This window comes from Mytilus edulis, chromosome 4 (assembly GCF_963676685.1).
Source record: "Mytilus edulis chromosome 4, xbMytEdul2.2, whole genome shotgun sequence".
Lineage (NCBI taxonomy): Eukaryota > Metazoa > Mollusca > Bivalvia > Mytilida > Mytilidae > Mytilus > Mytilus edulis.
This window is the reverse complement of record NC_092347.1, coordinates 77,436,261-77,455,352: the sequence shown is the minus strand read 5'-3', so window position 1 is coordinate 77,455,352 and position 19,092 is coordinate 77,436,261. Positions and strand designations below refer to the sequence as shown.

Below are 19,092 nucleotides of genomic sequence, written 5' to 3'. Positions count from 1 at the left end.
ATTCCTCAGAAAAGGAAATAAGTTCTTTAGGAATTTGTAATACAACGAAATCGACATAGCGTTTGCACATATATTACGATAAGCGGGATTTACGTGGGAGGTACATTTTAACAGCCATTATTATACACATCTTGGAGTCTGCGCTAAGTATAGATATATCGAGAATTCTATAATGGTGTTGTTAACAAATGCAAAGCGATAGAGTATATTTGAAATGCCTGAATTAATCGAATAGTAATTTGAAAGAAGATTTCCTAAACATAATTTACACCCTGAATTCGAAAGGACTAGTGCATATCATATTAATTGGATACAAGTGATGTAATAAACAAGGACTAACAAAAACCATCCTTGACATAATATGAGTACAAAACAATTTCACACAGGCCCTATTTAAAAAAAATTTAAAGCAAAATGTTGAACTTTTTTGTGTAATTGTACAAGGAAAAATATTTCATTTTGCAAAATTGAAAGGGGTCCGTCAGAGGAATACGTGAGATGAGGTAGGCGATATCTTATCCTTCTTATCCACACTCCTGTAATTGTCAGCATAATCTACTTACATATAATCTTTTGAGTTCAATGAAACAGTCGTTTATCTCTTCAAGAACAATAACAAGTAGTCTAATCCAATCTCCGTCGGGGTTCGGGGTTGGCAAGGGTCTATTTGCTTTGTCTATATGGTCTTTGTCCATGGGACCACATGGACTCTTCCATGGCATTTGGTTTCCTTTCATAGGGCATTGCCACAAAGCACCAGTGGTTACAAGTAGACAACACATATAAAATACTTTCTGTGAAAGGTCTACAATATATAATGAAAAAATGGTAAACTACTTTGATACTGTATGAATAAAACTATCATCGTCAACCATTTTCTTTCTATAATTCAATATTTTCTTTAATTTAAGAGAACGTCATCTGATATGTTATGTGTAAAATATATGCACATTGTAAGTTTTTTTTTTTTTTTTTTTTATATATATGTAGGACTCTAAAGTTCGATGGGGACGCTTAAGTACGATGATCACGCAAAAGTGCGATGGTCTACGCTAAAGTGCAATGCTTACATACGCTAAAGTCCGATGGTTCGCGAAAGTATAGATGTAAAAACGTAGTTTGATTATGACGTTAACAGTCGTTAATACAAACCGAAAAATTATGTACATGCCGGAAGATACATCACAAATATTTGATTAACAACTTTTAAACCGGAATGTGCTTGACTTAATTTCAAACCTAACAGGGCTTAGTCGGATAAAACAAATGTGTTTATTTTCGGGTGCTGGAAGTAGGACTTGTGGCTTGCGCAGCATAGTCCTTTGACAACTTTTTTTTATATAGATACAAAATAGTATACGCAGAGGTATCCTGTTTCCTGTATCCTGCTTCTATTCGAAACGAACAGATACTTAAAATCATCGTTTACGTTGCAGTCTACTTAGGGTCCCGTTAAAATAATGTCAATTTTATTGAAAATTAACGTCGGTAAAATAGAGGTATTTGTAACTTATGTGACGACGGTAAGGGGGTGTTCATAGTAGTGATAGACTGTGTGTACGGCAAGCTACACAAATTATCACAATATCGATACGCCCGAATTGTTGAAAAATTCATTTAACAGGACACACAGTATTTTTGACACCTAAATGACTTTTTTTTTAGTAATTATTACGTTGTTGGTCTTTCAAATTTAGAAACAATCACTAAAGCCTGTCGGTAAATTATAACCAAGCCTATCACATATGTTATACCTTAGCATATGTATATACTAGCGTTTGCAAAAAATACTATTTTTCTAAATCCATGCACTTTAATCCCCTAACCTATAATCCATTGCATGATAAACCTCTGATCACAATTTTTGCAATAGACTTCCAGCTTAATGAAATATTTGTTAGCAATACTTGGTCGTCACATGTTTCATCTAATAAAGATTTAAGAATTAATAAATATTTTAAAAAGACTCGCGCTTAGATTTTCTTTTTCTCTTACTCTAGTACATGAAAAATAATTCGTATCCAAACGTAACAAATATGTTGTCAAGCAAGAAAACAAGCATATAGGAACATATGAATAAGAAAGAAAAAAATGGAAAAAGCTGTTTCGTCAATATAGTGTTTTTTTTTACTGTAATATAATTATGTATATTCTGTGTGTGTTATGAAATGGAAAGGAAAGGAAAGACTTATAATTTAAAATTCTTGCTTTCCACATTTAAGTTTTTAAAGCAGTTGCAACCAAAAAATAAATCACAAACTTGAATCAAAATCGACCCTTTAAAAGCATCTGTGAGTAAATGGTGATGACCAGTTATTTTATTTTGATTTTTTTTTCACACTTGAATATAAATACTTTTATGAAAAGGAGGTGTTGCGTATATATACACATACTCATATTACATATCTATATAATGATTAAACAAAAAGACATCTTGAAATAAAAACAGTAAAACAACCGACATGTGTTTATGTACAATATGTCAAGGTCTACATCGTCAATAGTATAACAAATGTGAATACATTTAATAGAAACTATCACGGTTTTGCCTTTATGCACATGCTTTTTCAAATAACAAAGACCATTCAGAGATAACAACTAAATTTGTATGAAGAAAAATATAGAAAAAAGGTGGGTATAATTATATATTTAAATGTAAATGATATCTATGTTTGATAATTCGTCGACTTCATGGATTCTTCTATCAGGTTAGTCCTAAAAGTTCAATAAATTTGACTCTGTTTTGCTTACTTTGATAGTTTCTTTAAACGTAAAATGTGCATGCTACTTTTGTAAAAAAAGGGTTTATCAAGCCAAATTTTTTTATAAGTGATTTTTTATTAACAAATACAAAATATGCATATATTTGCCATTTTTAAAATGTCTTTAGGACTTCCTTACCTTTAACAGTTCTCATTTTGATTAGTTAATTACTTTTAAATCGACTGATAAAATCTAATGCAACGTCTAATATAAAATGTTTATTAACATGAGGAGAGAAACCTTTATATAATTTATTATTTCCGATTAATTCCTATCTGAAAATTAATAGAAAATATGCGGTAAGTAAAATCAGTTGCTCATATTAATTAACATAAGCGATTGGTTAAGTGAATTTAAAATGGAACTGGTAACCATAGAAACAAGGGCAGTTTCCTGTTTGAACATGTGTTGAAAAGTTATTCTCTAAGTTCAAAGAATTTCGATCCATATTTGAGAACTCAAAAGTTCCATATCATTTTAACAAGGTCTTTCGAAATAATCACGATTTAAGTCAGTAATTATTTTTAATTTTATATTGTGTAACAATGCTAAATTGAAGTCAAATATGATATTACTCAAAAATTCAAATTTTCGATTGCATTTGGTTATTTTTGTCAAGAAAAATATCTCCAAAAATAGGTTATTTAATACCTGCATTTATGCAAATATATATAAAGAAATAATTCGTATTCCAAAATTTACCTAGGAGTTATCTTTGTATAGTTAACCTATTTTATATGAATGAATAGGTTATTGAACTGTTCACACGGAAGAGAAAAACTCATTTTTCATAATTGCATACTTCCGTATTGCGGAAATTGTAAGTTAAATCAAATACAAGTATGTCCTAAATAATAACGTCATGAAAGCTAATACGTCACATGCAATAATTTGACAAAAGTGTATTGGCAATTGTTTCATCGATGTGAAACTCGGATATCTTTCTATGGTTATGTCCGAAATCAAAATCATTTTATGAAACCGGAAATTATCAGTTGAAACATCATTGCAATAAGAGGGGCTTCTCTCGATGATAAAAATGGAACATCGGATACATACGAAACTGTCGTCGTTTTTATAATATATAATGTATAAGAACATAAACGTTACTAAATACACTTGCACGAGTCAACCTACTGTCAAAGTGTTAAGCAAATAATATAAAGATAGCAAACCCAATGCCAGTGATCATGTAATAAATTGGGGTACTATATATGGTCAATAAAGTTTCTATGATGTGATCAACTTTTTAAGTATGAATTGAAAACGAATGTTTACGTGGTGATACATGAACGAAATGACAAAACCATAATAAATTTTATCTTGTGCATTAACAATCGTGAAAATAATATAGATTCTACCACTGTATCGAGTGTGTTACGATATTTATCAACTCGAGAGATACATTCATTCAAAGACCGATGTCGAAAACAATTTAGGTCCTTTGGTTTCATCATTTGTCGAATTTCAGTAACAAAATCATTACATGAAAAATAGCCCATTCTTTTTTTATTATTATAGATGCATTCACATTGAGTAACTTCCCTTTGGCTGATTGACTGTCTCAACCCATACCTCTCCAAACATTTACGTTCTGCCTATATAACATAGATACCATACTTTCAAACAACCCCAACTCCCGATACTAGTATCTCATTATAATACTTGATGTGTTGTCGTAGATTGGTATTTTAATACTATTCACAGTCCGCATTATGGTCTTATCGAATACATGTAGCTTAACGCAGTAACATTATATGGAATTGTCATATTTCGATTTTTGAAAAGGATGAGTTGTGGTAACGATTAAGATTTTTCTCATAGTGTCTTATTTTATATTTTAAATTTCAATGTCTTGCCAAAGTCAATTGCATTAATTAAGGTAATGTAATATCGCATTACGTCAGAGCAAACATTTCTTTACTGATGTCGTAGTGTGATCACTAACGCTCTTACTTTGTAATGGGTACAATCAACGGTTATTTAAAATCAATAAAGATTTATTAAACAATATCAAATGTAAAATTCATTTTGAGCTCTACATGTCCGAACTTTTTACAACTTACTGTACAGCATGAATTTTGCTAACGGTCGAAGGTCGTACAGTGACAAAAAGTTGCTTAAAAAGTTAAATTACAAAATTACCGAAATCTGAGGAAAATTCTTAAGTCCCTAAGCAAGTGTCAAAATCAAAAGCTCAGCCACATCAAACAAATGGATAACAACTGTCATAATCCTGACTAGGTACAGGAATTTTCTTATATAGAAATGGTTGATTAAACCTGGTTTGAAAGCTGTAAAACCACTTATATTGACAACAATGTATGAACAAAACAAACAGACATAATCGGTGAAAATGTAAAAAAGGGATACAGCAGTCAGTATGTGTTATACTATTAATCATTACAAAAACAATCAAATATGTAAACACAGACAAACAAACAAAGCTCCACTTTATATGGTCTGTGTTGGTGAGTTGTTTCATTGACAATCAAACCGAATCCTCTTATTTGTATCAACTTTTGAAATACTCTTTATCCAGATCTCCAGATTCTTTAAATATGAATGTTATTTGTAATCATACTTATATCTTCGGGTCACTAGGAAGATAAAACATATACAGTTTGTATCAATATAATGACTTTATACTCACTACAAAAATCAATGTTTTTGATACTGACTCTTTTGATCAAACTTGTCTAGTAATTTATTCTGTATAGACATTCAAAAGACAAACATCATGAAAAATACGCCATAAAAAAGAAAAACAATTTTGAAAAAGTACTTAATCAATATTCTTACAAAATGAGCCTTTATATTTGCACTTAAAATTCATAAACTATCTAAGCAATCTTCATTTTTGCAAACACTATTATAATGTAAACTGATTGGTTTATTTTCTTTATTTTAGGATCGATCACGTTACATTTTGTTGATAGATGTCCCCATTGATGATTAGCTTTCTATTTGGCACTCTTACATAGATATTTTTCGACTCTTATAACGCAAAATTGTCTTATAGATTCTCATTCTGTACCAATAATAATGAGTTTAAGATCATTTTTAGCTCATCTGGCCAAAAGGGTCAAGTGAGCTTATCTCATCACTTAGCGTCCGTCGTCCGTCGTCCGTCGTCGTCCGTCGTCGTTAACTTTTACAAAAATCTTCTTCTATGAAACTACTGGGCCAAATTTCACCAAACTTGGCCACAATCATCACTAGGGTATCTAGTTTACAAAATGTGTCCGGTGACCCGGCCAGCCAACCAAGATGGTCGTCATGGCTAAAAATAGAACATATGGGTAAAACGTAGATTTTGGCTTATAACTCTGAAACCAAAGCATTTATAGCAAATCTGACAGTGGTTAAATTGTTTATCAAGTCAATATCTATCTGCCCTGAAATTTTCAGATGAATTGAACAACTGGTTGTTGGGTTGCTGCCCCTGAATTGGTGATTTTTAAGGAAATTTTGCCGTTTATGGTTATTATCTTGAACACTATTATAGATAGAGATAAACTGTAAACAGCAATAATGTTCAGCAAAGTAAGATCTACAAATAAGTTTGATGACCAAAATGGTCAGTTGACCCCTTAAGGAGTTATTGCCCTTTATAGTCAATTTCTAACAATTTCCATTAATTTGGTAAATTTTTCTAAATTTTTACAAAATATTTTCCTCTGTAACTTAAGGCCAAGTCCATTATAGATAGAGAAAATTGTAGTAGCAAGAATGTTCAGTAAAATAAGATCTACAAACACATCACCATCACCAAAACCCAATTTTGTCATGAATACATCTGTGTGCTTTGTTTAATATGCACATATACCAAGGTGAGCGACACAGGCTCTTAAGATATATTCAAGGGAAATAGTAATTATATACCATGTAAAAAGCATGACCCTCTTTAAAGCTTTACTAAAATACCTATCAAAAGATACAAAAAGATTATTTACACAATACGTTAGGACAAATGATTTCAAAACAGTGAATTTTTCTATTTTCTTGGTTTGAACTTAGCTTCTATGAACTGTATTTGGGTTCTTTCTCATACTACAGTTGTTAGCCTCTCAAGAGCTTTGCTTGTCCAAAGCAGTTATTTAGGTGAGTAAGCTTGATCTCCGTCACAAGAACTGTTACTCACCATTACAGTACCATTACAGGGATTACAATGTCTTTCAGTTCTATCAGAATTCTAAAATCTTTCAGTTTCAATAAGCAATTTATTACGAAGGCAACGGAATTTACATAAATATATTCTTAGATCTAATGATAACCCTGATAAATATTTCTTAAAACAAAAGTCAAATGAATATTCTAAAACTAAGAAATGATGCGGAATTCATAACATTATTAATCCAGTTTAGTATAACTTTAATTTATCACTCAAACATTTCTTTCATTCTTACTAATGTTATCAGATTTAGTAACTACATATGTCATTTTTATCATTCCACATCAAATTAAGTCCCCAACTCATACATAGTATTTCAAATTTCTCACAAGAATGTTGGTGTGGTAGAAACCCCTTTTACTAAGCAAATGTAATAAAGAATACATTATAATTTGTTCAAATAAAAATATGTAATGGTATTCTACACAATTCGTCATAAATCATACTATAAGTAGTATTTTTGGAGACCTTCAAAATAGTTTCACAAAATTGAACATGCCTGTTTACAATAATATTACTATTCTCAAAACCCCATAATTCTGTACCATAAAACAAAATAGGCACAGCCATTATATCAAATAGCTCTTATTACATATCAATTTGTAAATGCAACTTCCTAGTCGTTATTAAGTCTATAAACATGAATTTCTTGCTTACTTTTACAGATAAGATACTTGTGGTACTTGTACATTCTGTCATAATTCATTATGATATTCTCGTATTCTTGTCTTTCATTTTTTGCTAATGTGCTCTGTCAATATGCCTTTTGGTGTTACTTCGATACATATAGCGGTGCTCTGTTTTTATACATCCAGTTATTGTACATGTGCTATTGTAAAGCGGGTTTGTTGATTGTGTTTCTTTTTTGATATGTGCTTTTTCTATATGCCGTTTTATGTTTCTTTGTTACATATATGACGTGGCTCTGTATTTATACATCCCGTCATTGAGTTATTGTACAATGGTCAATTTGTGTATTCTTGTCTTTAATTTTTGCTAATATAAAAAATACTGCGACGTCATAAGTAATAAGTATCGTGAAGACGTGCTGTTCTACTCATATCAATAAACCCATTATATTAATGTGATATAGATCCAACCAAGGGATTTACGAAAAGGGCAAACAATACAAGACAGATTTATTCCTTGGCACACACCAATATTTGATTTCAAAACGTTTTAGCAAGGGTTATCTTATCTCACACCAGACTTTGTGCTGTTATACAGGGGTAAGTTCAGTAAAAAATCTCCCATTGACTTTAATGCTAATCTATGTCTTGAATTAAATTTATACCTGATATACCTTTAGAAATTGGAACCGTTCATATATCATTCATAGCCCTATCTTTAGCAACAATAAAAATATAGGGGCCATGTGGCATTTTTGAGCATTCACATGGCCTTGTTTACAAACACTGTAGATTCGCACCTAATTCCTGTACTGACCCCATTACTTTTCAATCCTGTAGTTAAAAAAATAAATATTCAGCATTTTTGTTTTATTTATTTATTTTTTACTCTGGTATTGATCCATCTATCAAAAAAATATTTATTATAAACATCTTCCAATCAGAAAGGCACAGGACTTCAGTTTTATACAGAAAGCTCTCCCCCAAATGAGCGGTCCCTGATGACGTATATTTATTTACTGAATTTACCACTATAATGGACTTTTTAACTAATTTTTCTACTTATTCTGTATTAATCATGTAATGTATCCAATTTTCAAGTTCTTGTTTCAGTACAACAGGCTGGTTTTTTTTAGGATGGAGCAAAATTTATACTACAGCCCATACTGCGGCTAATGTACATTTGGTATATACAGTTTTACATTGACTGTTTTTAAAACTTTGCTTAATACATGTGAATTGTTGTATGTGTTTGCTTTGACCAGTATTGCAAGTGCGTCTAGTAACTAAAGTATTGGTGTACACTTAGTTGAATTTTGCCTTATATGGAAGTTTTTGATGAAATAAAATTGAGAATGGAAATGGGGAATGTGTCAAAGAGACAACAACCCGACCATAGAAAAAACAACAGCAGAAGGTCACTGACAGGTCTTCAATGTAGCGAGACATTCCCGCACCCAGAGGCGTCCTTCAGCTGGCCCCTAAACAAATATATACTAGTTCAGTGATAATGAACGCCATACTAATTTCCGAATTGTACACAAGAAACTAGAATTAAAAAAATACAAGACTAACAAAGGCCAGAGGCTTGGGACAGGCGCAAAATTGCGGCAGGGTTAAACATGTTTATGAGATCTCAACCCTCCCCCTATACCTCTAGCCAATGTAGAAAAGTAAATGCATAACAATAGGCACATTTAAAATTCAATTCAAGAGAAGTCCGAGTCTGATGTCAGAAGATGTAACAAAGGAAAATAAACAAAACGACAATAATACATAAATAACAACAGACTACTAGCAGTTAACTGACATGCCAGCTCCAGACTTCAATTAAACTGATTGCAAGATTATGATTTCATCATATGAATATCAGACACAATCCTTCCCGTTAGGGGTTTAGTATCATACCATCATAACATATATGAGAAGAACAAAACCCGTGTCATGCCAACAACTGTTTTTTTTTAATAAATGTGTTTATTCCCGATGCAAAGACCCTATAAGTGAATCAATATTAACGCCAAAATAAGCAATCTTTAGTGACCTGACAACAGTATCGTAACTATATTCCTTCTTGATAAATCTATCTAAAGGTTTTGTTAGTATCTGAGGTGAATACTGATATTTTTGTGCTTTATACAGAATATTTCCATAAAAAATTGGATGTGAAATACCTGAACGTATAAGAAGTCTGCATGTTGAGCTATATTTACGAATGATGTCCTTATACCGATGATAAAATTTAGTAAATGTTTTGACTAGTTTGTGATATCGAAAACCCTGGTGTAATAATGTTTCAGTAATACATAAATTTCTCTCGTTAAAATCTAAAACATTGTTACATACACGAGCGAATCGTACAAGTTGAGATATATAAACACCGTAAGATGGTGACAATGGAACGTCACCATCTAAAAATGGATAATTAACTATAGGAAATGAAAAATCATCTCTTTTATCATAAATTTTAGTATTAAGCTTTCCGTTAGTGATATAGATATCAAGATCGAGGAAAGGGCAGTGGTCATTGTTAGTATTAGCTTTATTTAAAGTAAGTTCAACAGGATAAATTTCTTTAGTATACATACTGAAGTCGTTATTATTGAGAGCCAAAATGTCATCCAAATATCTAAAAGTATTATTAAATTTGTTTATGAGATGTTGTTTCGATGGGTCTTTGCTGATTTTTGTCATAAATTGTAACTCATAGCAATACAAAAACCCTGAAAAGACCACAAAAAGACCATTCAGAGGATTTTAAAGTAGTTTCACAGAAAAAAACACCCAACAATTATGTTTCATTTTACTAGATCTGTGTTATAATTACTTGTAAAGTTCACAAAATGTCATTGATAATCACTCCGCAGAAATCCCTGTTACCCCATCATCAGGATGGTTTCTTCGTCTAATTTGTCAGCCAAAACTGAAGTAGAAAACAGTGCAAACATGAAAAAATGAGACTGAGTATAACCAAACAAAGCATTTGGAAGTTCAAAGTAACAATTTAGAACATGTAAAAGTAATTGTTTAACATAGCATTGCAATATTAGAAACATTTCAACACTAGTTTCATAGATGAAGGGTATATGAAGTCATGAAAAATTGCGTAATATTTTTCTTAATTCAAGAAACGCATCAAATCATGTAAAAATAAATGAATATCATCATACGATAAAGTTATTTGAGTGTTAAAATACTTGACAAATGCTTATCTACAACAAACACAGCTAAAAAAAACCACACTATGTCAAAGGGAGGTAATTCAGATTTTTTTTTTTGCTTTTACACATTATAAGAAGAAATATGTGCAAAATGTAATGTAAAATGTGGAGAATATTTATGCCTCTCAGTAATAACATTACTCTCAAGTGTAATTTCTATTGTTTTCTTCAATCTTGACACAAAACTAATTTTTTACCATATTCCCAACGCTTCCTCCCCCCAGAACAATTCAAGCATCATTGATAGCCGCAAATAAACATAGAATGTATAAAAACAACTTTAACTGGTTCCAAAAAGATTCCATTGCATAAAAAGTTACAGGAAATGATATTTGTGATTTTTGTGTGGCCTGAAACAAGTACAGTGACAGAGTGCATATTTTCCTGTAGGAGTAAATTCAGTAAAAAAATCTCCCATTGACTTTAATGCTAATCTATGTTTTGAATCACATTTATACCTGATTTACCTTTAGAAATTGGAATCTTTCATATATCATTCATGAAAATACAAATATCTAGCCCTATCTTTTCCAACAATAAAAATAGTTATCAAAGATACCAGGATTATAATTTAGTACGCCAGAAAAACATAGGGCCATGCGGGATTTATGGTCTTTCACATGGCCTTGTTTACAAACACTGTAGATTCGAACTTACTTTCTGTACTGACCCCATTACTTTTCAATACTGTAGTATAAGTGCTACCAATAATACATTTTAACAGTTTTTGTCATAAATATGCTCCTGTGACAAAAAAGTCAAAAGTTTTTCGATAGTTAACAAATACACAATACAATTTACTAACTCTATATAAGTATAAATCATTCAAGCATTTCGAATCAAAAACATGATTTGTCGTTCAATAACATTTTTGTAACTTGTTTTTTCTTTCAACAATACACCTCAATTTTGTTAACTATATGTGAAGTAGACAGTGTGGTAAAAAGGAAGAAAAAGACACATAACAATCCATAAAAACACATCACAGACATCCGAATCCCACATAAAAAAAACATAATACATACAAATGAATCCAACAACTACATTTCAGAGCCAAACAAATCCCACAAAAACCTTGATGAAGTTGGCTGATACGGAACAACAGATTTGAACTTTATTTGTAAAAATAGTATTGCTTGATTTTAAAGACATGTACAAAATGAATTATCTTGCTGCTGAATACAGTGAAAACAACCGACAAAACATTGTAAACCTTGTTCTCAACGTAATTATTTCTTTATTGTAGCAGGGTATATTTAGCAGTTGAAACATTCAAGTGTGGAATTCCCAAAACCATGTCCCCAGGCATATATATGTTCTTTACTTTGAAAAAAAATTATTGCTAAAAAAGTGCTTTTATGAAAATCATTAATTTACAATACAAAAAACATATTATGGCAACGAATAAAAAAAATCAGACGGCTAATTTATGATGAATTTGGTAAACGTAAATTATTTCTAGTTTATCCTGCACAATGACGATCACTAAGACGCTTGATGAACGTAAATAGTGCAGGGATACAGACGACCCCCTCTATCTGGTAAATGACGTCATAAAGGCGCGTATAATTGACGAGTTTTTTCCGGTGACGGATGAACTCGAAAGTGGTCTATTATATTGACTGCCATGGTTGAACATTTTATAATATATTATCACACATTTTGTACTAATATGTACGTTTGTGCATGGCCAATAATAGCCGGAAGTCAAGGTTGGTTATTATCCCTCGGGGCATATATCGATATCAGCCTCAAAATCCATATCGAGCCCCCGAATTTGACTTCCGGTACAAACCTGTCAATCAAAATGTATTTGTAAACAAGATGTCATATGAACAGCTAGCCGATCAGGAGAGGTTTCTCCGAGTATCAAATGTCGTTTCAAGTAAGTTCATACAAGAAATGAAAAATACGAATACAATGAAAAATTACAACGAAGTCTGTAAACCAATAGTAAGTTTTGAATCTGCTGTAGTAGGAAACATTGAAAAATCACCAGTGCAAATATTCATTTTCTGCTTTTACTGGACATCACACAAGTTCCCGTAAAATTTTGACGCCATTATAGAAAATAGATGGCGCAAAAATTGAAAAGTAATTGTTGTATTACATCGAAAGTTCAAGTAGAACAGATTTCCAAATAGCGATACGTGTACATGTATTTTTCGTTAGCATTAATTTGAAATGTAACACTTAATATTTATAACTATGAGAAATAATGTTTTTGCTAATTTTTTTTAAACTTTTCACAAAACTTTGTTTCTCACTGTATTACAAATTTTGATAAATCACTGTAATACATTTTTTTCATTTTTTTTTAATGTTTTTTGAATATTATTAAAAAATATTAAACATAATTTGATGTATGCTTTTTTTTTCTCTAGCTTGAAAATATGTGATAATTAGATTATTAAATGTCATTTTCCATATTGGCCGTGGTATTAGCCCACAACCCATATCAAGCCCTCGGGCTAAAGCCCAATGGCTAATTTTGGGAGTCTAGGGGTGATACCATGGCCATTGGGGAAAATGCCATGTAATAATCTATTTATGTGGTTTGAGTTTTGTGTTTACTTGAACTATGGACATACGATGATCAATATTTACATCCATGATTTCAAATTGATATTTTTAATTGTCTTATTAGTAATTATATCTCATTTCCTTATTTTCATTACTATTGTCTATTCCACTTTATTATTCTGAAGGATGGAATCCAAGAAAAGCAGTTCCATGAAAGTCTTCAGTTAACCCTTTGTTATCGTTTTGCAACTGTTTTATCTTCGATTTGTGCCAAACTGTGGTTCCTATATTATAATGGATACTAGTAATAATTATTGGTTATAAGTAAATATCTGCATCAGGCCGCTTTTCTCAAATATCATTGATTTTTGTTTTCTATTTAGATATACTTCTAACCTTTTATCCAATTCATTTGCATAATTATTGAATTTAATTGGTTTTTTATCCAAAAAAAAATGTGGGTAAGCATTGTCAAAAACAATTACTATCAATCATGATAAACAAATGAAATTGAGAATGGAAATGGGGAATGTGTCAAGGAGACAACAACCCTGACCATAGAACAGACAACATCAGAAGGTCACCAATAGGTCTTCAATGCAGCGAGAAACTCCCGCTCCCGGAGGCGTCCTTCAGGTGACCCCTTAACAAATATCTATACTAGTTCAGTGATAATGGATAACTACCGCTGTAAAATATTGGATATTTGTTTAAAACATCTGTCGACCCTGAACTATTCTGTATTCTATGGTTGGACACTTCAGGGTAGATATTCCAATCTCATTTTGATCCATATATGTATGATCTGTGCATTTTTAAATGGCTTTCCTTTTAATATTATGGAGGACTGTCAAGTATTATTAATACTGTAAGAAAAACATTTTCGATTAACATCAACAGACAACAAACAACAAAAACGAACGAGTGGACAAATAATTGATCGAAGTTTTGATTAAGAACGTAAAAATTCCGGTTGTCTTTGTTTGGACCGTTTAGGTTATATCCACTGTATAACGTTTGCTCACAGATTTTGATTTTCAAATGGTTTGTCCTCGAGCATCACTGAATGTACATTCATTATTAAAATAATATTTAAAGCCTGCAAATTATACTTTCTTTGTATAAGACTAGGTAAAAAGTTTAATGGTCAACCGAAATGAATTTACATTTAAATTATATCGTAATATAACGCTGGCAAACAGGATGGTTAAACGATGTGCCATTTATTTTCTATAGGTCTCAGACAACACCTTTCAGATAATCCTGATTAAATTCATTAGAGCATGTCTTTTATTGCTAGACGACGACTTATCCCTTTTTTGTCTTTATCAAAAATGGTTGTTATAATTAAAATTCAAGATAATCTAATATAAGATAAGGTCATTTATTTTGATTCAGGATTAAGAAAAACACTAAATAGCACAAGCTGGAAAGAGCTTTGACCGAATATGAACAAACATACAGAAAAACATAAAAGAAAAAAACCAATAATAACAACATGCATTTCATACAGTCAATAATCACATGGCAAAATCATATAACAAAACGCATCAAAAACGAATATATTCCTGACTTGGTACAGGCATTTTCAAATGTATAAATAAAACTCGACAATTCTTCAGATAACACTAAATTTGAGCTGCTTTGACACACTTAAATTTAAGATCTATGTGATAATCAAAAACGTTATAAAAATGAAGCATTAGCATTAACTGTGAAACAAAATGTAAAAATAAATATATAAGTGAGTCAAAGCCACACAAAACATTTGTAAACTGTAAATTTATGAAAGCAATGACCTGTGTGGCAATCGCCTCTCTGAGTCTTATCTAAAATAACTATGATCCGAGAAACAGTTCCAGGACAGAATCAAACTCTCTAAACGAGGAAACACTATGATCAGTCCAGTAAAGGTTGGGCAATCTATTTCAGAGTGAATCGGTTGCATATCTGATTGATATCTTACAGAAAGTACAAGTTTTTATATGTGACATAAAAAAAAGGATGTTGATATACCAATAAAAAACATATTATGAGTTCTTTACATTGACCAAGTCACTCAAGCACACCGGTGCATCCCCGTTAATGATTTCGTAAGTCTCTTATTCTTCTCACCTGCAGAGTTGTCAATTTTGCTACATAAAGAAGGGTTTCACATGATGAGATATACTCCTTATAAACACAACGAAGCGCTCTTTTTTGCGGTTTTGAAATTCATAGAATTAAGTGTCCGCGCAAAAGTGCCATGATCATACGGACACACATTAAAGTTATTGAAATAAAAGTATGAAATATTATCAGTTTAGTTTAAACATATTTATTTATAGTGGATCGGGAAACAAGTTTTGCATTCATTCAGTCTCCTTAGCAGATACCCCAGTCGTATATCGTATTTTGGAAATAACTTCTTGATGGATTTCACTTGTATATGCATATATATTTTTAGATACATACTTTGTTCATGCATATGTATTTATAGAATACATCTGCTATTCATATTTATGCATGAAAATTTGGTTAATATATATATATATATTTGTCATGCAAACTTGATTACTGTGTTTGCACTACAGTCATATTTGAAAGTACAGTCTCCAATATTTGTTCGAGATTGCACGTAGGTAGCTGCTCGCATCTTTAGAAATTACGTAATTTCGGCGCAGTTTTGCTTTTCTGTCTCCATTTCTGTATTCAGAATTCATGACATTTCTCGTAGGTGTAACTTCATCAATTAAAGTTTTTTCACTGTGAGTTCTTAGTTCACAAAGAACATCCCGGATTTTATAGTAAATATTGCATAAAATATCAGTGCCTCCGAAGCTTTCTTTTTCCGGCACAATCTGTTCTACAAAAACCAAAACAGTGGCCAGTTTTTGGTAGTCGTCTAGAATTTCTAGTGAAACCTGAAAAAGAAAAATGTTTTATTTTGTAATGGTATAAAAGTTCTATATGCCTTACTGCAAAAACAACATGAAAGTGTCCCTAGTACACGGATGCCCCATCCGCATTATTATTTTCTGTTTTCAGTAGACCGTAAAAATTGGGTAAAAATTTATTTGGCATTATTACAAAGATCATATCAAAAGGAACATGTAAGTTTGAAGTTGATTGGACTTCAACTTCATCAAAAACTGCCTCGACCAAAACATTTTCACCTGAATCGGGACGCACGAACGAACAGACAGACGAACGGACGCACAAACTAGAAAACATAATGCCCATTATTTGGGCATAACAACTTTTGTTTTGGATTTTACAAAAATGAAAGTATGATTCTTCGGTCGTTAATATATACATTATCTATAATCTTCTATAATCACTAGCCGTTAAGCAAAATGCTGAAATAAACGTTAAAAAGCCATTTGTCCATCGACATTAGGTGTAGAAAGGTAGGAGGAGGGAAAATTTATTCTCCCATTAGTTTTCAATTGAAAAAAGTTGTTTTCACTTACCTCCTAAAACAAACTATTATTTCAAATTTAACCATTTACTAAACCAAATAACAGTGTATAAACAAATTTGAGAGCAAGAGTATCGCAATAGTAAAAAAAACTCGCATTCTGATAAATAAAACATAACCCTGTATACAGATTTACCAAAATCACAATAATGAAACTCGGCTGTTTGTCCGTTCTTGAAATCTCAATACTAATTTACAGTGTATAGAATAAAACGTAGATAGCTGTCAGGTGCGTGTTACTCAGTCTTTGGCTATATATGTTGTGGTTTGTTTCTTGCTGTTGGTCTGTGTTTGTTTTGTTTTTATCCATGGCGTTATCAGTTTATTTCCGACTATAGGTTTTATTATCCCTTGTTATCCATGCATTTTTTTTATGATATTGTAAGTAGATTAAGGGCACATAAATGTGACAATGTAGTTAACGTGATGTTTTCAAGAATGAAAGTTTTTTTAATACGGTTTAAATATACGAAAACCATTATCTAACAAAAACAATTCTTTCTTTCTGAACAATGCAGTATCGAATATCATCTATTCAAGACTTCACTTTCTAAAATATTTTATTTAATATCTTGTAGAAAAAGAACAAACTTACATTTAATTTAGCTGGATTATTAATTTTGGCAGTATCTACTGTTGGAAAACCATCCAAATGCTGAGAGTCTAAATCTGAATGTCCGCTTCTGAGGAACAGAAACTGTACTGTTTGGTTTAAACACTTTAAATAAACGAAGAATAATCGTTATAAAAAGGAAAATTTTACATAAGTGATGACTGTTCATATATACAGATTTTTTTTCTAGATCTGGTATGATATTCCACATGTGCTATCGTTATATTGTAGAAAAATAAGTACATGTAGATGCTATGAACCATCAACCACAGCATGACAAAAGAAAAAAACAACGGTAAGGTAAACACCTTCCAACAACTCAGAAAACTAAATATTAATAAGCAACCAAAACCGGAAGTAAAATTCGATAATTCGATAGAATAAGCAAACCTTAAAACCTTAGTTACAACAGTGGAATTGCTCGTGACATGTCAAAATTCCGAGAAATAAAATATGACGATAGCAAGTTGGCATTCCAAAATATTAAGTCACAATTCCAAAAAAAAAAACCAGAACACCCACGACGTAAAATGTTGAATTACACTAACCTCACACAAAAAACATAACGTGAGCGCAGGTGTTCATGACGGGTACACAGTTCCTGTAGCAATTGTGGTAACATTAGTAAAATTACGTTGCACATTGTTTATTGTACATATTTTGGACTTTTTGTTATATGTATTTTTATATAACTACGTTATTAATCAAATATAAAAATTTGAAAAAAATTCACGAACATGGATTTGACAGCTTATGCTTTTTACAGCAATTTCTAAACATAATTTACACATAGAATTCAAAAAGAATTCGAATAAATATATACCAAACAAATTTTGAAAAGTGTTTAAACGGTAATTTAAAGAAATAGTTATGTAATGAACTATGACTTATAACTACCACCATTGCAAAATTGATGAGCTCAGACAAAACTCCTCAAGATAACAATGCTTATCGTTTTGTACGCAAGACCAGAGGCGATTCATCTTCATAAAATCCCTCGGTGACGCTATAATTTAAAAGAAGTAAATAGACAATATATTGAACTTTCAAACAGAAAATAACATTTTCATAAAATTAAACAAGGTTCGTCAGGGGAAGACATGGGAAGAGACAGACAGTATCTTATCCTTCTAGTGCAAACTCCTGTAATTGTTTGTACAGTTTACTTACATATAACATTTTGAGTTCAATGAAGAAGTCGTTTATCTCTTTAAGAACACTTATAAAATTTGTTATCCAGGTTCTGTCGGCAGCATTGTGGGGTAAACTTGATTTGTGTTCTATTCCTTCGGTACCACATGGGTTCTTCCATGGCATTTGGTTATCTTTCAAAGGGCATTGAAGTGTTTTGCACAAAGCACCAGTGGTAACAAGAAGACAACACACATAAAATACTTTCTGTGAATGGTCTAAAATATATATATTGAAAAGGTGATCATAGTGCAATTTTCACTTGAAATTTAATTAGATACTGTGTGATTAAAGCGTTTATCATCAATAATTTGCTGTAAATAATACATTTTGATTTGAGGAATGTCCGGTTGCATAAAGTGTGAAAAAAATGTTCATTGTAAGCAATATGAAATCCATTTGTACGAACTTTGGTAATAGGAAGAAAACTGAGGCGCGCCTATCTGGTACTGTTTTGATTACACGGAAGCAGGTATCAATAAGTTTTGATTTTCGGTAATGTGGGATGTTATTGTTTT

General features: G+C 31.5%; 1 protein-coding gene across 1 annotated transcript in view; it reads right to left on the bottom strand.

Moving 5' to 3' along the window:
- LOC139521539 (uncharacterized) overlaps window positions 1-18,700 on the bottom strand; it is a 31,356-nt gene extending 12,656 nt beyond the window's left edge. The window contains exons 1-4 of the mRNA XM_071315015.1: window positions 18,554-18,700; window positions 17,366-17,488; window positions 16,763-16,765; window positions 15,959-16,213 (exon numbers count right to left, since the gene is read on the bottom strand). Coding sequence (XP_071171116.1) covers window positions 15,959-16,213; window positions 16,763-16,765; window positions 17,366-17,488; window positions 18,554-18,700 — 528 coding nt within the window. The remainder of the gene's footprint in view (window positions 1-15,958; window positions 16,214-16,762; window positions 16,766-17,365; window positions 17,489-18,553) is intronic.
- Between the last annotated feature and the right edge of the window lie 392 nt (window positions 18,701-19,092).